The following is a 24311-nucleotide window of genomic DNA, read 5'->3' as shown; positions in this document are numbered from 1 at the left end:
AAATTGAAGCAGAGTAGCTCACGGCTTTCAGCTTCTTTCTTATAAAAAAATATATCGAATTCAAAAAATTTTAGTTATTTTTATTATAATTAATAGTTATAAGTTGTTTTTGTTATAATTAATAATTATTCTAAGGAATAAACTAAATTATAAATTTTATCAAATCTTAAATTTACTTTTAAAGATTTAAAATTAAATTATAAATTTTATTAAAATTCAAGAACTAACTTGTTTTTCTATTAAAAATAGAAAACTTAGAATTTTAAATAAAGTTTCTTCAATAAAAAAATTTTGAATAAAACAAACAAGGTAAATGTTGAATTTTTTGAAGGCAGCCTTTTAAAATCAAAACAATCTTCTTTATAATGATCATTTTTAATTGGAAAATATTTCTCATTTTTCTTTATGCACAAAAAGAAATGCTAAAAAAATTGTAAAAAAGAATTTTGAAAAATCAGTAACATAAGAAAAATGCCAATCCAATGAAACTGTAAACACTAAACAGAAGACCAAACAACACCATTTCAACTATTATATAACAAGCATTCTTTTATCAAATCGTATTAACCAGTACATCGATTCTCCTAATTGGAGTACAACCTATTCTTCAAAAAGGTGGGAAATTTTTATATATCATCCAATTAAAATAATTGAGAGAAGCTTTCAAAAAAACAAAAAAAAAGAACTTTCCATGAAAAACTTAGAAAATATACTTTCTGGGATTTCGGAATCAATACCAAATTTGCCCAATACAGCCATTAAAATTATAAATGCTTCTGTAAAGATTCTCTTACATGGCAGAGGACGGGCTGTGAAGACTTGAATAAAACAATGGTTCAGATTTCTGTGTCAATCAGATGAGAGTTTCACAGGTTCAGCCGTCTCTTAAGTTCTTCAACAAATGTACTTCTAGGGACGTCTTCTTCGACTGCGGTCTCAAGGTTCTTCATTTTTACAATCCCTTTCTCTAGCTCCTTATCACCTACAAGTATCATCCATGGAATTCTCGACTCTTTTGCACGATCGATGTGCTTACTAAACCTGGTACTCACGACATATTCTGCCTTCAACTTGGCACTCCATAGCTCACTAACAAGCTCTGCAGCTAAAGAGAGTTTACTTTTATCCCCAAGAATGCTCAACAGAACTTGAGTTTCAGTAGGTCTGGTTGTCTGTCAACACCCAAAAGAACAAAAGCTCAAAAAGTTAAGATTTGTTACATCAGAATGGAGTAAATTTCTGAAAAAAGTTTCAATAAAAACTAAAGATTCAGTAACTTGTTACCCATGGCAATATCTAAACGTTAATCATATCAGCAGAGCATTTGTTAATAATAGTTTATTACTTCCAGAGCATAGACATTAACTGGGGAAACTCACCATATGAAAAGTGCACCTAATAGTTCAGATCACATTAAAAATAGCATTCCATTTTTATGGAACAAACAAATTCAGGTGTGATTTCACTCTTGAACGTCTGAAATAAAAGGCAAAACAACTTTTTGCCCAAATGAGGTAGTTAATATTTTTTATCAGTAGCATCAATTTTAAAAACATATCGAGGGGAAAAATAGGCTTTCATGATATGGGGCTTATTTTCCTATTCACTAACATGGGTTCAGAAAAACAACTCAAAGCTTTATGAAATGAAGTTTCAAAAATTTTGCTTGACAATTGGGCTCTAGGTGAAGAATTCATAATTTAAAACAGTGCAATATTATTTAATATATCAGACATGTACAGAAGTCGCATTAAATGTCCTGATCACCTGCTTCCGATCCTTTTGAAGCTGCTCCATTATAGTAAATACTCGCTCAATTCCAAGACTGACCCCAACAGCTGGAACCTGCTTTGTACCAAACATTCCTATAAGGTTGTCATATCGTCCTCCAGCAGCAATTGAACCAACCTGAGTCATCAGTTTATCAATAATTACATAATTCTAGGGATAATATCACATATGAACTGTGCTTGCATTATCTCATTATTTACTAGGAAAATAAAATAGAAAAAAACAAGTTGGAAAGAGTGAGAATAATAGGACAAACTGTTTTTACTTAACCAAATTCAACTACTTTTTTTTAAGCATTTATGATCTTTGCAGTAAAATTAATAATATAAACCCAGTCTGATCAAAGGTTACCCCCGATTCCCATAACTAAACTTAGGTTTAGCTCTTAATGATACTAAAATTCTAATCAAGCTACGGTCACTAGGCTCCATTTGGGATTGTTGTCAGAAAGTCAAAAAAAGAAAAAGCATTTTGAAAAAGCATTATTTTAAATGTTGTTGAAAAAAAAAAAGCAACTTGAAAAAAGTTATTTAGTTATTTTAGAATTCTTATAATTAAAACAAGTCAAATTTGACTTTAAATAAATTTCTAATGCCCTCTAACAAACATAATAGTTTCTCTAGAGAGAATGAATTCGAATGATTATGAATTCAAATGATTGATGCAGAAACAATATGCACGGCCAGTTGAAAGTGCCCATTAATGTATGTCATTACATAACTATGGTGTGCAACGGAAGTACAGAACCATGGTACATCAGATGTGATCAGGAAAACAACTATGTGTCCGATTAGCATTGTGGATTAGCATTGTGGTTGGACAGCCAAAACTAATTTTCAGGGAAAACAAATTGCACCATTTTAGATGCTACTAAAAAAAATAATTTAGAAAAAATTGTTTTATTATTTTAATGTTCTTATAACTAAAACTTATCAAATTTAATTTTAAATTATTTTTAACTCTCTAACTAATATATTAAAAAAATGCTTTTCTCAACGGCAAATCCAACAGTAATGCTAAATTGATCATATATGGATAAGATAATTGAGTTCAGAATTGAATATGTTCAATGTCAGATTGAATAAAGGAATGTCAAATCAGTAGTAAAAATAAGAGGTTCACAAAGTGAATGAGGAGTCCACCTCTTTGCATCAGATCATGAGAGGAGGTCATTCTGTTTTTCAAAGCGATTTCAACATCATTTATGAAATCACTCAGAGAGAAGAAACTGCAATCACTTATTCATTTTATTACGTCATGTCAATAAAATACAGCATAATTTTAGAAGGCTTAAAACTTTCTAGCACAATATTCAGACCCTGGAACAAACCCAGATTGTAATACCTTTATCTTTCTAGCTTAGGTTGACCATTAATACGTCCAGCCATCAACAGTTTTACATGAACCACAGGCTCTCCTTTTGACTGATTTAATTATAATCCAATAACAACACTAACAGATCATAATTTATGCCAAAATCTTCCTTGTGCATTATACTAAAAAGAAAAATAATGAGATTATGAGAACAACATTTAAGAAAAAGCAAAATAACAGAGAGATGTCCAGGGCAATAAATGGAATTTTACCTGTGTAGTCCCCTTAAAAACAGTTTCAAATATGACTCCAGTGTAATAATCAAGCCCTCTAGCAAGACTCAAGTCAAAAACCACTTTGTCAATGCACTTTGACTTCTCCAAAGCATCAAATAAAATCTCCAAGTCATCCAATGCACGTTTAGAAGAAGTGTTTTCCAAAAACTTGCTTCCCTCCTGTTTAAGCTTTGATAATAATTCCTTAGCTTGTCCTCTTTCCTTCACAAAAGTGCCAATTCTGTCTGCTGTCTCAACATTTAATCCCTTCTCCTCAACCTCCAGATGTTTAAAAAATCACATCATTAAAAAATTTTCAAATTATTAAAAAAAGAAAACACGTGAAATCATTAGTTCAGACTTACCTCAATTGACTAGCAAAACAATGCCATCATTCATCAATTAAGAGAACATGAATAATTTACGTTGTACATATTACATAATAATTATATGACAGGGAATATGTTTTTAGAATTGTTCGATAACATATGAAAATGAACAAAGTATGAAAACTAGCTGATAATTAAAATAAGCTCAAAATGGTTCAATGCCTCCTTGTGGAAATTGAAAGTTTTAGTGGCACAATTCAAAGGAACCACAACTGCAGAGGCTTATTATAGGATATTATATACACATTTAAATCATCAATGATGAATTCATCTGCTTAACACATGACTCACCCCAAGACTATTCATGGTCCAGGACCTTGCTTCTACTATATGACTAATATTTCAATACTTCTATTACCAACTATTGATTGCACTTTTAAGTTTTAAGTAACTTGTTTCAGAAGAATTACAGTGATCTGAGAGAGAAGCTGCATGATTAACTAAGATCAAGAATTTTTTTTTGAATGCACGTATTGGTTCAGGAATTTTTGTCATTAAACCAATAGAAATGATGCATTATTGAAGGATGTTCACTTGGCAAACTCAACAAAATCCATAAAATATAAATCAAGGTTGGCACTTGGCAGTATATTTGCAAAATCTCTCACCATTTCTTTTTTAACTTGTTCAAAGGATTGCTTGTCTAGTTTGTCAATGCTTGAACAAATAGTACGAAATTTTTCAGGTGGCACTCCACAAATTTCTAGCATACCATCCAACAACTTCCGATGATTCAATTTAACCTGTCATATTAAAAACAAAAATAAACAAGGTTGAATCAGCACCTAAATTATTTTGATTGTTCAAATTTATCTCCCAAAAGGCAAACAAAAAATAAAATGAACCACACAGATAGCAGTTCAAACAAGTTCTAAACCACAATATGCATAGGAAAGGACCAGTCTAAAGGTACGGCAAATGTGGTTGGGTTCTAATGAAAGGAACCATAAAAAATAATTTAAGTGCTGATTCACAAAATAATGAAAGCAACAGCCACAATACAATTTCAGTACATATCTATTTGTCTGAGTCAGCAACAACAGACACTTTAAATCTTTGATCCAGATCCAGAACTCTAATTTCATTTTCATTTTAAGGATCCATGACATGCTTTTATCATATCATCTAATCTCTCAATCTGAAATCATATGTAATAAGAGTTAACATGTACATTGAAAGGATCAGCATTATCAAATACCATAATAAATTCAATCTCTTAACTTTAACTATTGTTAACGAATATAGGTGAAAAGAACTAGCAGGAATTACCTCATAATCTCCAATGTCTAGCTCATCAAGCAATTCTGTCAAAATCTTAACAATCTCAAAATCTGGTCCCATTTCTTCATATTGGCCGGCAATATCAAAGTCACATTGATAAAATTCACGGTATCTTCCTTTAGATGGGTTATCTCTTCTGTACACCTTAGCTATTTGATACCGTTTAAAGGATGTGATACCATTCATAGCCACATACCTAGCAAATGGCACAGTTAAGTCATACCGCAGAGAACAAAGCTCTCCACCCTGCAACATGTGGGAAAAAAAATTATAACAAAATATATTACAACTATGAACAACTATCCACACTTTCCCCATTAACACAATCAATTAAATAAAAGTAGTCCATAAAGAACCAAACACAGCCTGTGCATTAAAACACACACACACACACACACACACACATATATAAATTTATCCAACAGCAATAATTACAACACCAATTAAAAAAGTGAAAAAAAATTATATATATGCTTAACAATGATCATAAACTACTACAAAGACAGTAATTAAAATAGGCCAATTGGAGTAAAAATACCAAACGTTTACGTCAATTCATATTTATATCCATAACTTCTAATTTTGTGAAAAATAGACAAACCTTTAAAATTTGTCACTAGCCACAAGTTAAGTAGAATTTGAAAAGTTAACCGTAAATTACAATATAGTACCTGAAGTTTTATTTGATTAACAAAATAATCCATTGATTAAACTTTATATTTAAAAAGAAAACATATTTTATATTTATTTTTTATTGAAATTTTATACTAATAAATTTCCCTTAAATTTCAATTTCACATAATGCCATTGCCAGGCCTTAGGAGGCCAATTTTGAGAAAGAAAAGAATAAACTAGGCATGGAAAACAGTTTTGAAAAAGTAAGAATAATGTGCCATGATCCTAAGGCCACAGACTCTTCAAGTGATAAAGAAGGAGGATACATTGAGAGGAGTAACCAATTGACCACCAGTAAGCGTAATCTCTCTCAATCCTCCCATATGAATCAAGTGCAGATAATTCTTCACAACATAACAGAAATAGGAGCAGAATCAAGACTAACACTAAGTCTCTAGTCACAAGGTGTTCGGCGAAGGACATGGGGAAGTATATAGCAGAAATTAGAGATCCATTTCCAAAGATTCATGTATGGTACTCTTTTTTATTGGGTGTCAATCAAAGCTCGTTAAAATTAATTCTTTTCCCTTGTCTTGTCTCTTTCTTTCTTTCTTCTTAAACGTCATTTTAATGGTACTCTTTTTTCATTGTTTGACTTAATTCAAAAGTTAATTACGTTAATTTCAATTAATAAAATTATTTATTAGTATAAAATTTCAATTAAAAATAGATATAAAATATATTTTATTTTTAAATATAAAGTTTAATCAATAGACTATTTTGTTAATCAAATAAAACTTCATGTACTATATTGTAATTTACCGTTAACTTTTCAAATTCAATTTAATCCTTGTGGCTACAATTATGACAAATCTTAAAAGTTTTGCTATTTAACACAAAATTAGAAATTATGGATATAAATATAAATTGATAAAAACACTTGGCATTTTTAGTCCAACTGAACATTAAAATACTAACAATGTTAAAAATTGCAGCAACAACAATAATTATACATGAGTTCACTTGAATCAAGAAATAACAATTATTTACCTGGTCAGCAAGATCATAAATCAATTTTGAATCCTCGCCATATTTCCCCATGAGAGTCTCTCTCAATTCAAATGCAGGAGTGTCTAAGGCCGTGGCACCATGCCTCTTGAAAACCTCTGTTATTATTGAAAATGCTCTCTCTCTTATAGCCATTTGCTCTTTGGCAAAATCACGAGTCCCCTAATATTTAAAATGATATTCATAAAATAATAATGCTAGATTTCATAGACAAATATATATATATATATATATATATATATATATATATATATATATATAAAGAGAGAGAGAGAGAGAGAGAGAGAGAGAGAGAATAATCGAAATAAAAAATGGAGAGTCAAGATAGGGATCAAAGATAACCAAGTAGAAGAAGAAAAACAAACTAGAGGGAAAAGGTGTACTTAACTAAAACCCACACTTGATCTGTCTTGTTAACGTCTATTAACATTTACCAATTCCACCAATGAAGATCTAAATTATACACTATTCTAAACTAAATTTGTTTGACCTTTAACATTATCAGGGAACAAAATTGAATTCATTGAACCAAATCTTACCCCAAAAAAAGATTGTGTAACAGTGCTTTGCATGCATAATTCACTCCCCTATGTCCGTTGACTGTAACTCTCATAAACAAACCATGAACACCGATCAAGCTGCCTACAATTTCCAATTACTAAAAAAAGACACGATATTTTCAAGATGAACAGTCAATATCTTTGTGGTGTATGACCTTCCTTCCTTGTTCTAACTTCTAAGTACTCAATCTCACTTCCATTAAATGATATAATTCACCATCACTAAACCCTGCATCCTCTCTCTCTCTCTCTCTCTCTCTCTCTCTCTCTCTCAGTATCATTATCATTATTCTTAATATTATCCTCAAACTATACTTGATTGGGACGTGCATCAACATTTAATGATTCACTTCAATTTAAAAGGTTTCACAAAAAAGATAAAACAGGACTCCAATGAGAACCAAAAGCAGAATCAAATAAATGTGAAATTATTATCAGAATTTATTACCTTTGGGAGTTTGGGAAGTCTTCTACTCTCATTGCTTTCCACAATTTCTTTCACTTTTTGTACCAATTCATCAAAATCCCGTTCTTTTGGATCCAAAAACAACAAAAGATCTTCAACCCACTTTTCCAATACATGCAAACTATCACTGGAATCCCCTCCCTTGACCTGCAACCTATCCTTAATTAATTGTACAATCACACTAGTCCCTTTCCCCAAAGTCGCCTTTTTCTTCTTCTTCTCACCCTTCTTTACCACCTTCTCATCCCTCCCGTTCACTCCAATTTCTTCAACACCCTTTGCACTCATCAATTCTCCACCTTCAAGTGCAACAAAAGCTGTTATCCCCTCCCAGGCAACAATACTCCACACGGTGCCCAATAATGCATTCACTTCATGCACAAATTTCCAAGTGTCTTCCTCAAAGTCCGAATCCAAAACCAGCCTATAAGCATTTCTTAACACATTCTCATTGGGGCATTTCTTCTCAAACATGCTTAGCAAACCAGTTTTCAGACTTTCATTACCCACTGCATCTAAATTAGCTTTGGCCCGACAAAAGCTACTCTTCCCCAAATTCTGAAGAGCTGCAGACAATGCTAACACCGCCGGGATGGCATCACCCTCATAGACTTCCTCACGGGAATTCAATGAGACACGCGTCACAGAATGCACTGATTTCACCACCTCCCTCAATCTCCCATTAATTTTGGGAATCTTAGAAAAGGATTCACTCTGAACCTTACCAACAAGCTTAGACCCATTAAGCAACAACTTCATGTCTCCGGCAACACCAATCCCCTCCTTGTCAACGAAGCCATCTCCAGTGTCCAGGGAACTAAACGCGGCCACGTCAGCCTTCGCCGCCTCACACGACAAAGCAGCCACTGCATCCACAACTGAAGCCAAAGCCGTGGATTCATGGTCCAAAATGGAACAAACGCCGTAGAAATGAGCAGATGATTTCTCTATTACGAGGCGTTCCTCTTCAGTCACTTCAATGGAGTTAAAACTCCCATTCTCAAATTTCGAATTAAGGGTTTTGGAAATGAGATTAGGAAGAAGGGTACGGATGTTGGATGAATTGGAGGGGAGGAGGACCTTATTGAGGAGAAAAGTGAGAGAGGCACGAATTTCAATTGGGGTAAAAGTTTTGGGAAAGGGGATTTGGAATGGTTTGAGAGGCGACGCAGGGTTTTGATCGGAGAGTAGTCTATCGAGCGCCGATGAGTCATTACGTAACTGAGCTTGGCCGGTGGCGACGGCGTAGACGGAGGAGGATGAAAGAGACGAGCCCTTGCCACCTAGGGTGATCAGTTTCACTACGCCTCTATCAGCCATTGAAAGATTTTTTTTGCAAGACAGACGAGAGAAGCAAGGCCTGTTTGTGTTAGGGTTTTTTCATTCTTTCATAAGCCCCAAACTCCAGTGAACAGCCACCCAATAACTGCTGGTTGTGCGCTCCGGTTCTGGTTAGATTCATTCTAGAAATCGGAACCACATTAAATTAAAATTTCTTTATAATTTTAGTTCGGTTGTTTGTTGTTTAAATTTTAGTTTAATATAATTCTTATTTCTCAATTTTAATATAATTTTTTTAATTTAGTATGATTTTTATTTTTAAATTTTGATACATTGTCATTCTTAATTTTTAAAATAATTTTATATAATTATTTTAATAAAAATAATATTTAATTAATATTTTTAAGTTTTAAAGTGATCTATCAATACTTAATATATGAAATGATATTGTTTATACTGAAAATAATTAAATTTTTTATTAATTATTTTTAGGTTTAAAGAATTAATTAAATTAATTTTTTATTAAATTAATTTTATTTTATTAATTTAATTAATTTATGACTTGAAATAATTAAAATTTTAATTAAAAGTTATTATTGGAGATAAGGAGGTTAGCAGCAGTTGCAAGCAGTTCCAAAAGAGTATTTAGTTCACCTATTGAGTATAGTATTTGGTAAGTTAAAAAAAATAAAGCTGATGGGTGATTGATATAATACCCATTAATTACAGTTTGTATCAATTCTATTTTTAGAACTATTTCTTGTCAATTAATAATTGATTTTATTTTATTTTTTATTTTAATTATATTATCATCTTTTATTTAACTCAAAAATTAATATTATTAATACTTTTATCTTTTTCATTTATAATTTTAACATTTTAATTAATGCATTTCAACTTTGTTAAAATATTTTTTATCAATAACATAAAATTTAAAATATTTATTTATATCTAAAAACTTAAAATTAATTATAAGTTTTTTCTTTATCAACAATAATAATTATTTTATAATTTTATCTATATTTTTAAAGTTATTCAATTTTTTTAAAAAATAATTATTTTTTAATTTTAATAATAAAATAATATAAAACCCCTAATTTTTAAATTAATTATTTTATGGATAGATATTAATATTTTATTTTATTTAAATTTTGGAGAATTATTTAAAATTTTTTGAATTTTTGAAATCGGATTTGATTTTTCCAAAATATAAAACTTTGATAATTTTTAAAAATTTATTTAAAGGCCACGTGACAAAACTAAAAATATATTTAGACTCTAAGAATTTTTTTGAGTTTTCTGAAATTTTTTCGGAATTTTTGGGCCTCGTTTTCAATCACAAGGCAGAGTAAAAATTTAATTTCGGATATCCTAAGGATTTACACATTTCTGAAGATTTAACCAAAAATCGTTTAAAGTGGATAAAGCGAATCTATATAGCCAGCCCCAAATTTTTTGGATAAAGGCTTAATTGAGTTGAGTTGAGTTGTATCCTGAATTAAATCGGCCGAATCGAATCGAACCGAATCGGACCGATCGAATTGAACTCATCCCTTCTTCTCTTTTTTCTTCTCCTTTCTTCTCTCCCGGACACCGTTTTCTCTCCCCCGTTTCTCTCTCCTCCCTCTCCCTCCGTGCCGGCCATCGCTTCCCCACCCCTCCCCGCACTGTCGCCGACCTCCCCCGCCCTTCCCCAGCCACAGGAAAATCACGCCAAACCCCTCCCCCCTGCGCGCGTCATTTCGTCTCCCCGACCAAAATTCGGCCGATTCAGCCACTAATCGGACCGGGTCTTATCCCAAAACACATCTACATCTCGAGAGCTTTTCATAGATACCAAGAACACAAAAATACATCGAGCGATTTGTCTAATTTTTGTCCGAGAAGTTTTAGCCCATTTTGATTTTTGGGTTAGATTTCTCGAAAACCGTAAATCCCACCAAAAATCCTAAAGTACCGGAGTGCTCTACTCGTCAAGAGCTTCGCGACAATACCTATTTCAAATTTTTCTGACACCGTTTTCCGGTGAGTCCCGCGAAACTTCGCAGTGTTTTTCCGAGCATTAAACGAGCTTAGAAAATTTCGTAAAAAATTATATACTAACCCCTGTGTTATGGGCTTCGTGTAGGTATATTCGAAATTCAACAGTTACTCAGGTCTGTAATTTCGGGCCGGACAAACAGACTACTGGGAAAGCTTCAAAACCGGGTTGAGAGTATAGGCTACCTCACCATTTTCAGACGTCCCAGACGTGTCTACAGGGTTGGAATTGGTGTAGGTAAACCCGAACCCTCATTTTTCTTAATTATCTAGTACCTGATTTCGATTAAAAATCTATAAAATATTCGTGGTAGGTTAGAAAAATATAATTCTTTTTGCATTAGCTTAATAATATTGATAAGGACTACGGGGTAAAGTTTTAGAATTTTTAGAGCTCAATTGGATAGTTTTGGCAAAAAGAGGTAATTGTAGGGACTAAATTGTAATTTTTCAAATTGTAGTTGTTGACTGTTGGATGGGCCCAAAAGAGGCCATGTGATGTGATTGAGTTGTGGATGTATGACTTGTGGATATAGAAGTGCATTTTGAACCCTTTTGCAGTTGAGTAGGTCCTAGGTATAGGGGAGACTCTGTCAGATTTTTTGCACGACTTAGGGTGTCTTTGGTCTTTTCTAAACTTGTATTGAGTTAAATATATTAAAAATTTACAATAAAATTTGTCAGATGAGCCGGGACAGCCTTCTTCCTCCGCCCAACCGCCGCAGTGACCTCGGTTTAAGTCTGTAAGTAAAATATTAATTTTAATTATAATTTCAATATTATTATATGTTCAAGCATGCCCATACATCACTTAAAAATATGTATCTATGTAGTTAAACATTAGGCACGTTTTATATTGCATTCTTAATTGATGAAGTGCCATGAATGTTATTTATGGTAATTTGGAGACGTGTACGTGCGTTGGTGTGCGTGTGGTGTGTGGTATTGGATATGGATAGGACGAGTAAATGAGGCTTGAGAGACACTCACTGTGACCTGATCCTTTATGGATAAGTCAGGGTAGGCACGGCTTGAGAGACACTCGCTGGCCCCCGCATTTGGTTTATTAAATGAAAGTCCGCTTAAGAGATACTCACTGACAGTGATTGGATTAAGAGAGCTGTATAGGGGATTAACTCCCATATATGTACTGTTTGAACAGTATTGGGTGTGTGAGTGCTCCAAATTACCTTTTTACTATTATGATGTAATTTGTATAAAATTTATGATGATGTTGCATTCTATTCCTTAGGATGCATTAGCTTTAGATAGCTATAGAAATTGTGATTAAAATTAGCATTTTACTCTCTGAGTCAAACGCTCACTCCTGTTCATCTATTTTTCCAGGAGGATTACTTATTGTGACTAACCCGCTCTTCTTCTTCACAGGTCAATTAGTAATATCTAATATATTTTGTACAATTGAGCTAAATTTTAGACTCCACATGTGTTAGGAGTATTTTAATTAATTTTGGTCTGTAATATAATATTGTGTTGAATTTGTAAGAATATTAAATGCATGCATGACTAGATTGGATGAGGGAGCTGAACTCCCATTGGATTTTATGATATTATGAGTATGTAGAGGATGAGCTGAGCTCCCCAAATTATTATATATTGTGTTTACAGGTCGGGTGAGTCAAAAACTCCCCATTGAATGGTCCATTTTATGGCCAGATTCTGTCTAGTTGAATTCTTGAAATTGGGCCCAAATGGGCATTAGGATTGGGTTGAGGAATAGTTAGGCTTACTACAGGTCTCGGGGGCTTTAGGCTGGCCCAGGTCCTAGTATAGGTCCGACCCATAGGTTAGATCATGAAAAATGTGGTATCAGAGCTTAGGCTCCAGATTCATAGGAAGTATATGTCTAAAGTTTTGGGAAGAGTCTAATAGGAGTCACATGAGGAGAATAGGGTCCCCATTCGTCCTTGCATTGTCATCTTTGCTTCTAGTTTCTGCTTTATATAATTGTGTGTAAATATGAGTTTATAAAGCTAGGGGTGGCCACGGTCTGGTTTTGAACCGGAACTGAACCGAAACAAGTTAGGTCAAAACCGAACCAAAATCGGTCAAAACCAGAACCGGCTTTGAACCAGACCGAAATCATCCTTTTCCGATTTGGTTTAGGTTTATATTTTTTAAGAACTGTGAACCGGCGATTTTGAACCGAATTGAACCGATGATTTCAAACCGGATTCAACCGGCGATTTAAATATAAAAAAATTCAATAAATATGTTACCTCACTTCTAATTCATTTATATATATCATTAATTCTCTACACAATTATTCTCTGTATTTTCTTCAATTCTTAATATTTTTTTAATTTTTCTCAAATTCTCTAAATAATTATTTTCTACACTCATTTTAATTTCCAATACTCTCTTAATTTTCATATTTTATTATTTTATATACTTACTGAAATTTTCAATACTATCTCAATTACTTTGTTATTACTATAAATCCTCAATAAAATTTCCAATACCCTCTATTTTAATTTTTTTTCTCTTTTATACTTTTTAATTATCAATTATTATATAATTTTTAAAAAAAGGCAAGTAATAGAACTAGAAATTTTTATTCCTCTAAATCCTAAAGGGATATTTAGGCAAAATTAAGTTCATACACTTTTTGCTAATTTCTTTAAAAAAAATTAATTTCATCTCTAGTTTTTTAATCAGGTTCCAGTCTTTATTTATTAAATTTTTCTTAAAGATAAATTATCTTCTTTCTTTTTTTTTCTTATTTTATTTTGATTGAAAGATTTCTAAGAAAAATTAAAATATTTTTACAAATATAACTTAAATTTTGAATCAATAAAATTTTCTCTAATTTTTTTTGTCTAAGCTACCCTTAAACCATCCCTAAACCACTTCCAAACCGGCCTCCAAACTATTTTGAACTGTTCTTTTTCGAACCGTCCTTCAAATTGTTTTAAACCGGGGCTCAAACCGGAACCGGCGGTTCAGAAACCATCTTCCAAACCATCCCCTGGTGGTTTGATTCAGGTTCATGATTTCATTAAACCTAAATCGGATTTTCAGGAACCGTAACCGGCGGTTCCTGAATCGTGGCCACCCCTATATAGAGCTGTGTAATATGCCATTTTGAATTTTTGTGGGCTAATACTGTTGAATTTCAGGAAAATACGTAGAAGTAGAAGAGCTGCCACTACACCAAAACAGGATGTGCCAGACGAGGTGTCGGCACAAGATGAGGCACCTGCCCCAAGGAGGTGGGGTAGGAGACCTAGTGCTGCTTAAGTAAAAAAGCACTCGCTATCAGTTCAGGAACAATCTTTTGTGGCCCAGGGTCCCATGGACCTAATGGCAGCTACCCTAGCCGGATTGCAGAGAACCATCAATATAATGGCATAATATGTGGTCCACCCTCCACAACAGTAGCAGCCCACTGCACCAAGAGGGGAAACTTACAAACAAATAATTAATTTTAAGAATTTGGTGCCTGGTACTTATAATGTGTCAGATGATGCCTATCGATTTCTAGACTCCTGTAAACAGGCAGGGATAGAGTTGCAATTGACTGATAGGAGACTTATAAAGTGTGTGCAGCATGTATTGGGGCCAGTGCTATGGCAGTGGATGATAGACTACGTACTACCTCGTATTGAGGGATTATCTTGGACCCAGTTTGTGGAACTGTTCATCAACAAGTTTGTGCCAGAAAGCTTCAGAGATCAAAAGTAGTGGGCCTTTGAGGCCTTAAGGCAGAATGGCAGATCCGTAAATGAATATGCTACAGGATTTTTAGAACTGAGTAGATATGCCCCCACAGTAATGGCTATAAAAAGTATGAAGGTAAAGAGGTTCCTAAAGGGGCTAGACAGGAGGTATGCAAACCTGGCTATGATATCTTATCAGTCTTTTGATATGGCAGTTGATTGAGCCTGACAGATTGAAATTAGCTATATAGGAGATGATAGTGGAAGGGCAAAGAAGAATAGAGTAGAGGATTCTTCAGGTGTTCCCTACATGGGTATCACAGATAGCAGAGGCCAAAGTCACTACAGAGGAAGGGGTAGAAACAACAAGAATGGTAGTTTTAAACACAGATCTCAAGGATTCAGACCAAGGTACGGATCCAGCAATGATCACAGTTCAGGTTACAACAGTTCTAGGTCTAGTTCAGGATCCTTCTTGGCACCTTGTACGCAGTGTGAAAGAGGATATTCAGGACCTTGTATGATGAGTTCAGGAGTATGTTTTCGGTGTAGCCGGCAGGGTCACTTTACTAGAGAATGTCCAGTGTTCAATGAACCACAGATGGGGTCACAGGGTTCTGTTGCAAATGTTCCTCGTCAATTGTATCCTGGTGCTTCCATAATGGCAGATAGTCAGTTCAGTGGCCAACAGGGCCGAGGACAAGGAGGACGTGGATTTGAAGGCAGGTCAGGAGGTAGAAGTCAATTTTAGGGTTTTGCAATGCAAGGTAGGGGTCAAGCTCGGGTTTTCACCTTGACCCACCAGGATGCTCAGGCTTCCAATGCAGTTGTGGCAGGTATTCTTCTAGTTTGTTCCTATGAGGCTCGTGTTTTGATAGATCCGAGTGCTACACACTCATTTGTCTCCCCTGTTTTTGCCATGAGATTGGGTTGGAACCCTACAACTTTAGAATGCCCCCTATCTATAGCTACCCCTCTTAGTGACAACATAAATGTGGATATGGTTTTTCTGGGTAGCCCAGTGGTAGTGAATGGAAGAGTCTTCCCAGCCGACTTAGTTCCTCTACCAGTAATGGATTTCGATGTAATTTTGGGAATGGATTGGTTGGTAACTCATTATGCCACTTTAGACTGCAGGAACAAAATGGTGTACTTTCATATACCTGGTGTGGACGAGTTGAGCTTTGATGGTGATAAGAGTGTGGCTCCATATAACTTGGTGTCAGTAATTAGTGCTAGAAAAATGTTAAGGCGTGAGTGTCAAGGGTATTTAGCATTGGTGAGAGATACATCTATAGAAGGTGTTAACATTGAAAATGTTCCTGTTGTCAGAGAATTTATGGACCTCTTCCCTGAGGAGCTTCCAGGGTTACCACTAGGAAGGGAAATAGAGTTATGCATTAGTGTTGTGCCAGGTATAAACCCCATATCAATGTCGCCTTAGAGGATAGCACCAGTAGAATTGAAAGAGCTAAAGGAGCAGCTACAGGAGCTTTTGGACAAGGGTTTCATATGTCCGAGTACTTCACCCTGGGGTGCTCCTGTTTTATTTGTGAGAAAGAAAGATGGGTCCTTGAGGTTGTGTATCGATTATAGACAGCTGAACAAGGTGACTGTGAAGAACAAGTATCCACTTCCTCGGATCGATGATCTATTTGATCAGCTCCAAGGGGCTAGATTCTTTTCCAAAATAGACCTACGATTAGGCTGCCATCAGTTGAGAATCAAGAATGAGGATGTGCCCAAGACAACATTCAGGACAAGATATGGTTATTATGAGTTCTTGGTGATGTCTTATGGACTCACTAATGCACCAGCGGCCTTCATGGACTTGATGAATAGGGTGTTCAGGCCATTTCTAGACTGTTTTATTATCATATTCATAGATGACTTTTTGGTATACTCTCGGACCAAGGAAGAACATGTGTGGCATTTAAGGATGGTGTTGTAAACTTTGAAGGAGTACCAGCTATATGCCAAATTTTCAAAATGTGAATTTTGGCTAAAAAGCATCTCATTCTTGGGACACGTGGTTTCTAGTGAAGGCATTCAAGTGGATCCCAAAAAAATTGAGGCTGTAGAAAGAGATGATTCTCATATATTTCAATTAATCTGTACATGGGTATTTATATACAATTGATTCCTATAATTGTGTTATACTAATTAGGAAGACATCCTAAATAAAAAATCCTAAATAGGAATACAGAATACAGAATATACACAGAATAATATAATGATTGACTTTCCATAACACTCCCCCTCAAGTTGGAGCATAGATGTTAATCATGCCCAACTTGTTACAAATGTAGTCAATCCTAGCTCCATTCAGAGCTTTTGTGAAAATATCTCCTAACTGCTCTCCAGTTTTGATATGTCCTGTTGAGATGATATGTTGTTGAATCTTTTTACGAACAAAGTGACAATCAATCTCAATATGTTTGGTCCGCTCATGAAATACCGGATTAGAAGCAATATGGAGAGCAGCTTGATTATCACACCACAATTTCGCAGGCAGGGGGGTCTTAAAACCTGTCTCATCTAGTAATTGAAATATCCACATTACCTCACATACTGATTGTGCCATGGCTCTGTATTCGGATTCAAAGACTAGATCGAGAAACTACACTCGCTTCTTGCTTTTCCAAGACACCAAATTTCCTCCAACAAAACGCAATATCCATTAGTTGACCTCCTATCAACCTTAGATCCAGCCCAGTCGGCATCTGAAAAACATTCAACATTCAAATGCCCATGATTACCATATAACAAACCTCTTCCTGGAGCTCCCTTCAGATAGCACAAGATTTGTCCCAAGGCTTCCCAATGAGCAACAGTTGGGGATAAACTGACTTACCACACTAACGGCATAAGCAATGTCAGGACGAGTGACAGTAAGGTAGTTCAATTTTCCTACCAATCTCCTGTATCTCTCTGGATCTTCAAACAACTCACTATCCCCTGCTAACAGTTGTAAATTTGGAGTCATTGGTGCACTACAAGGCTTAGCACCTAATTTTCCTGTCTCTGTCAATAGATCAAGGACATATTTTCTTTGAGACAAGAAAATACCCTTCTTACTTCTCATAACTTCAATACCCAAAAAATACTTTAATAATCCCAAGTCTTTGGTCCAAACTGGTTTGGAGGAAGATTTTAAGAGATGAAATACTGCAGAGTCACTCCCGGTGATGATAATGTCATCCACATAGACTACTGAGAATTAGACCACCTCAGTTGCTTATAAAATCTTGAGTGATCACACTTACTCTTTTGCATACCAAATTCTCATCGCTTCACTGAATCTCCCAAACCAGGCCCTAGGACTTTGTTTCAAGCCATAAAGAGACTTCCGAAGCCTACAAACTTTACCCAACTCCCCCTGAGCAACAAACCCAGGTGGTTGCTCCATATACACCTCCTCCTGAAGATCACCATGAAGGAAGGCATTCTTGATATCCAATTGGTGCAGGGGCCAATCATATGTAGCTGCTAAAGAGATAAACAAGCGAATGTAGTAAGTTTAGCTACAGGAGAAAAAGTGTCGAGTAATCAACCCCATATGTCTGAGCATATCCTTTTGCTACAAGGCGTGCTTTTAATCTAGCCACAGAACCATCAGGATTTACCTTTACTGTAAATACCCATTTGCAACCAATAGCTTTCTTACCAGTGGGCAAAGGCAACAGTTCCCATGTACCATTAGCATCTAAAGCCTCCATTTCCTCTTTCATAGAAGCACACCAGCCAGGATGAGACAAAGGCCTCACCAATGATTAGGGATGGGAATAGAGTCTAAAGAAGTAACAAAACACCGAGAACAAGAAGACAATTGATTATAAGAAACAAAAGAAGAGATAGGGTAAGTACATGAACGTTTACCTTTACGAAGAGCAATGGGTAAGTCTAGATCGTAATCATGATCGTGATGAGGTACAAGATCTCCCAACGAAGTAGCTGGTGGAGGATCTGAGTCAGGAATCTCCAATCTCCTGGAATAAACATGAACAACGGGAGGCCGAGTAGGTCTAGAGACGGAAGAAATAGGCTGTGAGAGAGGACTAGACATTGGTTGACAAGATATATTAAGATATCATCTTCCTCCCCGACTCTCATACAGATGATTGAGAAAAAATGGAGTGGACTCAAAAATGTGACATCTGCAGAAACAAGATAACGATTAAGAGTAGGAGAGAAACAACGGTACCCTTTTTGGATCCGGAGTACCCAAGGAAGACACATTTGAGAGACTTTGGATCCAATTTAGTAACTCATGACGAACATCACGCATACAAAACAAGTACAACCAAAAATACGGGTTCAACGGAAACAAAGATTTTATAGGGAACAAAGCAAAGATAAGGAATATCCCCATTAAGGATGTAAGAAGGCATACGATTGATCAAAAACATGCCGTAGAAGCGCATCCGCCCAAAAGTGTTTAGGAACTTTCATCCAAAAGAAGAGCATGAGTTACCTCAAGAAGATGCGATTTTTCTTTCGCCACGCCATTTTGGGATGGGGTATCCACACAGAAGATCGATGAAGAATGCCATTTTGTGTCATATAAGATGAAATTGTCTTTGAAAAATATTATTTAGCATTGTCACTTCTTAATATGCGCATGTAAATATTAAATTGAGTTTTGATTTCATTACAAAAGGCACAAAAGATAGAAAATAACTCGTAACGATTCTTCATTAAATATAACCAGTAACACGAGAGTAATCATCAACAAAAGTAACAAAATAACGAAATCCAGCTTTTAGAAGTAATGAACAAGGACCCCAAACATCGAATGAACTAACTCAAAAGGGATGAAGCCCGTTTATTGACTCTAGACACGTAAGGCAAACGATGATGTTTTGCAACCGACACGACTCACATTCTAGTCTCGATAAAGATCAAATCGAGGACACAACTTCTTCATGGTAGACAAAGAAGGATGACCCAATCTACAATGAGCTTCAAGAGGTGTTAAGGTACTGGAGCAAACAAGCGATCGCGGTACATGATTTTCCAGAATGTAGAGACCACCTGACTCACGTCCTCTACCAATAATCTGTTTCGTCGTAAGATCCTGAAACAAACACTGATCAGAAAAAAAAGAAATAGAACAATTTAAGGTACGAGTAAGTTTACTAACAGAAAGTAGATTAAAAGAGAAATTTGGTAGACACAAAATAGATGACAAAGAAATTGACGAAGTCGGATTCGCAGTTCCAGAACCCATGACACAAGAAGTAGAACCATTAGCTAAAGTAACAGTAGAGGAAGTGGGATTAGACTGAAAAGCAGATAGAAGACTAGAATTATCTGTCATGTGATCTGTTGCACCAGAATCAATAACCCATTTGGATGAGGAAGACACAAGGCATGTAGTGGATTTACCTGACTCAGCGATCGCAGTGATAGGGGAACTGGTAGGCTTTAGAGATGCCTGATACTGGGAAAACTGTGCAAAATCCTCTGCGGATACCAAAACAGTTTTCTCAGAGGAAGATATCAGTAGAATCCTCACGCCATATTTGCCATCGTGATCGCTGATTTTTCCTCTGAAGTTGCGGACAATTATATTTTGTATGGCTGTGCTCATGATAATAATAACAAATGACTCCTCTTGAGTCTGATTAGAACTAGCCTCTCCATTACACCGACATTACTTGCTGTAATTCCTCCTCTACTTCCTCTTCTATTACCTGTTGTCCATTTGGATTACGGCTAATAAGAGCACTACCGGGCAGTGTGAAGATTGGGTACTCTGCACGAAGGACCCGTGTGAATGTTTCATGCAAAGAGGAAATCTCGAATCAAAAGAATCGAGATTTAGCAGCCTCATACTCGAAGGAAGGCACGAAAGAAAACTCATAACCAGCTGTTGCTCGGTTGGGCTCTTGAACTTTCACATCGAACTAAAAGGCAACAATACATTAAGTTCCTCATATACCCGCTTAAAATCCATAAAATAAGCCGTGAGAGACTTTTTCTTTCTCAAGACGGTAGAATGCCTTACAAACATCATAAATACGGGAGATATTCCCTTTACCAGAATATAGAAAATCTAAGTAATCCATCAATTCCTTAACAAATTCACAGTGATTAATTAAACTAATTACCTCACTGTGAATCGAGTTCCGAAGCTGCAAAAACAACCGAGCATCCTCCCTTAGCCAAGTTTGTTGTGTATCATCATTAGGTGGATCTTTAGTAAGGTGATCATCCTTATCAATGCTACGCCAATAGACCCTATGATCTTACTCCACTCCAGATAATTCGAACCATTAAGTTTGTGTTCCGTGATCTTAGTCATCATCGGAATCACATCAGAAATAACATTCTTATTGTCTGCCATTTGTTGAGACAAAGAAAACTAACCGAAACGCTAATCCAAAGTGCTGACAGCAACAAAATAATCCAAAATCACAAATCAAGCAAATACCGAAATAGGATCTGAGAGCCAAACCTCAAAAGTCACTTTAATGGTGTACTGGATCAGGCAACAGCACACAGTGGTGGAATGAGGGGATTGAGGCGACGCTGGCAATGTTGATCGGAGTCGAAACGGCCGGTCGGCGGCCAAGGTCTCTCCTGAGCTGGGTGGTAAGAACAAATAATCACCCTAGATAGATGACCTGCTCTGATACCATGTAGAAAGAGATGATTCTCATATATTTCAATTAATCTGTACATGGGTATTTATATACAATTGATTCCTATAATTGTGTTATACTAATTAGGAAGAAATCCTAAATAAGAAATCCTAAATAGGAATACAGAATACAGAATATACACAGAATAATATAATGATTGACTTTCCATAATAGAGGCAATAACTGATTAGCCTAGGCCTACAATAGTCACTGAAGTGCGAAGTTTTCTGAGCCTAGCTAACTACTATAGGCGTTTTTTACAGAATTTCTCTAGGATAGCAGCTCCCTTAACTAAGTTAACTCAGAAGAATGTTCTGTTCATTTGGACAGATAATTGTGAGGAGAGCTTCTAAAAGCTTAAGGAATGTCTAACTATAGCCCCCTGTGTTGACATTACCGATGAGTGGTGAATGATATACCGTGTACTGTGATGCCTCCAGAGTTGGCTTAGGGTGTGTTTTGATGCAGCATGGAAAAGTAGTGGCTTATGCTTCAAGGTAGCTAAAGAGGCATGAGCAGAATTACCCTACCCATGATTTGGAAATGGCGGCTGTAGTCTTTGCGCTAAAGATCTAGAGACACTACCTGTATGGTGAAGTGTGTGAGATATACACCGACCATAAGAGTTTGAAGTACATCTTCCAACAGAGGGATTTAAACTTGAGACAGAGGAGATGGATGGAGCTTCTGAAGCACTATGATTGTACCATCCAGTACCATCCTGGGAAGGCCAATGTAGTAGCAGATGCTCTGACCAGAAAATCTTCTGGCAGCTTGGCACACATATCAGCGGAGAAGAGACCGTTGATTCAGGAAGTACATGAGTTGATGGATCAAGGTCTGATCTTAGATATTTCAAATAAGGGGGTATTATTAGCCCATTTTTCAATGAGACCAGACCTGCGAGACAAAATAAGAGTTTCCCAGCACAGAGACCCATAATTAATGGAGATTATAGAAAGAGTACAGCAAGGTGAAGGTGGTGAGTTTGGATTTGCCAATGATGGCGCTCTTATGCAAGGTTCTAGGATATGTGTGCTCGACGTAGACAATCTCAGAAATGAAATCATGCGAGAGGCACACTATACACTATACAATGTCCACTTAGGCTCCACCAAGATGTATCATGATGTGAAAGATAACTACTGGTAGAATGGCATGAAGAGAGACATAGCAGACTTTATGTCCAAGTGCTTAACTTGTCAGAAGGTGAAGTTTGAACATCAGAGGCCGTCAGGAAAAGCTGCAAGAGCTCCCTATCCCAGAATGGAATTAAAAAATGATCACTATGGATTTTGTAACTGGGTTGCCTCGTACCACGCGAAGATATGATTCGATATGGGTAATTGTAAATCGTCTGACTAAATCAACTCATTTCTTACCTGTGAGAACCACCTATTCTGTTGCACAATACACCAGGCTCTATGTTCGAGAAATAGTCAGATTGCATAGAGTTCCTGCTTCCATAATATCTGACAGAGGGCCCCAGTTCACTTCTAGGTTTTGGAGAAAGCTACAAGAGGCACTTGGCACGCAGTAAAACTTTAGTACCGCCTTCCACACTCAGACAGACGAGCAGTCCGAAAGGATAATTCAAACACTAAAAGACATGCTTTGTATGTGTGTTCTGGATTTTGGAGGTCAATGGGATGATCAGCTACCCTTGGTGGAGTTTGCTTATAATAACAGTTATCATTCCAATATCGAGATGGCACCCTATGAGGCACTATATGACAAAAAGTGTAAGTCTCCTCTGTGTTGGACGAAAATGGGAGAAGCAAAGGTGCATGATGTAAATCTATTGCAGTACACTTCAGAGATGGTTCCCTTAATAAAAAAACGATTGAAAATGGCTTTCAGCAGGCAGAAGAGTTATGCAGATCCCAGACGGAGGGATATAGAGTTTGCAGTAGGCCATTATATATTCCTGAAGATTTCTCCGATGAAGGGAGTCATGAGATTTGGAAAGAAAGGCAAGTTGGCATCTCGGTATATTGGACCTTATGAGGTTACTGATATAGTTGGAGCAATTGCCTGTTGGTTGGAGTTACCAACCAGCCTTTCTCATGTTCATCCTGTATTTCACATCTCCATATCCCTGTCATGTGCTACAACCGGATACCGTAGAGCTGAAAGAAGACTTAACGTTTGAGGAGCAGCCAGTAGCCATAGTGGACTATCAAGTAAGGCAACTAAGGTCGAAACAGATCCCTATGGTTAAGGTGTTGTGGAGGAGCCAATCAGTAGAAGAATACACCTGAGAGTCAGAGCGGGACATGTGTAGCAAGTACCCTTATTTGTTCAATGTGTAATTCTGTTCTTTTACTCTGCCTTGTGTAAAAATTCGAGGACGAATTTTCTATAAGAGGGGAAGAATGTAACACCCCTAATTTTTAAATTAATTATTTTATGGGTAGATATTAATATTTTATTTTATTTAAATTTTGAGAAATTATTTAAACTTTTTCGAATTTTTGAAATCGGGTTCGATTTTCTGAAAATATAAAACTTTGATATTTTTAAAAATTTATTTAAAGACCGCACAGCAAAACTAAAAATATATTTAGACTCTATGAATTTTTTTGAGTTTTCTGAAATTTTTTTGAATTTTGGGGCCTTATTTTCTGTCCCAAGGTAGAGTAAAAATTTAATTTTGGGTACCTTGAATCGAACTGGTCAAATCGAACCGGTTCCTTCTTCTCTTTTTTCTCTCCCTCGTTTCTCTCTCCTCCCTCTCCCTCCGCGCCGGCCACCGCTCCCCCACCCCTCCCCGCGTCGTCATCGACCTCCCCCGCCCTTCCCCCGCCGTTGGCAGGCCTCCAGGCCGTTGAAAAATTGCGCCAAACCTCTCCGTGCGCGTGCATCTTGTTTCATCTTCCTGGTCAAAATCCCATCAATCCAGCC

The 24311-nt window shown here is 36.1% G+C and overlaps 1 protein-coding gene across 1 annotated transcript; it reads right to left on the bottom strand.

Annotated features, from left to right (window-relative positions):
- Positions 1 to 504: 504 nt before the first annotated feature.
- LOC110650661 (histidine--tRNA ligase, cytoplasmic) lies at positions 505 to 9211 on the bottom strand. The gene is made up of 7 exons (XM_021805732.2): positions 7742 to 9211; positions 6716 to 6895; positions 5039 to 5296; positions 4378 to 4512; positions 3378 to 3659; positions 1768 to 1908; positions 505 to 1172 (listed from the first exon to the last, which is right to left on the bottom strand). Exons 1-7 carry the CDS (start codon positions 9077 to 9079, stop codon positions 867 to 869), a joined length of 2640 nt encoding a protein of 879 aa, XP_021661424.2. The 5' UTR covers positions 9080 to 9211; the 3' UTR covers positions 505 to 866.
- Between the last annotated feature and the right edge of the window lie 15100 nt (positions 9212 to 24311).

This window comes from Hevea brasiliensis, chromosome 16, assembly GCF_030052815.1.
Source record: "Hevea brasiliensis isolate MT/VB/25A 57/8 chromosome 16, ASM3005281v1, whole genome shotgun sequence".
Classification (NCBI taxonomy): domain Eukaryota; kingdom Viridiplantae; phylum Streptophyta; class Magnoliopsida; order Malpighiales; family Euphorbiaceae; genus Hevea; species Hevea brasiliensis.
Note: the sequence above shows the minus strand (reverse complement) of the source record. Positions and strands in the feature narration are given on the sequence as shown.

Coding starts and splice junctions, on each gene's coding strand:
- LOC110650661 (XM_021805732.2), bottom strand. CDS start 9,079: ATGGCTGATAGAGGCGTAGTGAAACTGATCACCCTAGGTGGCAAGGGC. Junction 3,660..4,377: donor AACAAGTTAAAAAAGAAATG/GTGAGAGATTTT, acceptor AAACATCTGGAG/GTTGAGGAGAAGGGATTAAA. Junction 1,173..1,767: donor TTCAAAAGGATCGGAAGCAG/GTGATCAGGACA, acceptor GGGTGTTGACAG/ACAACCAGACCTACTGAAAC.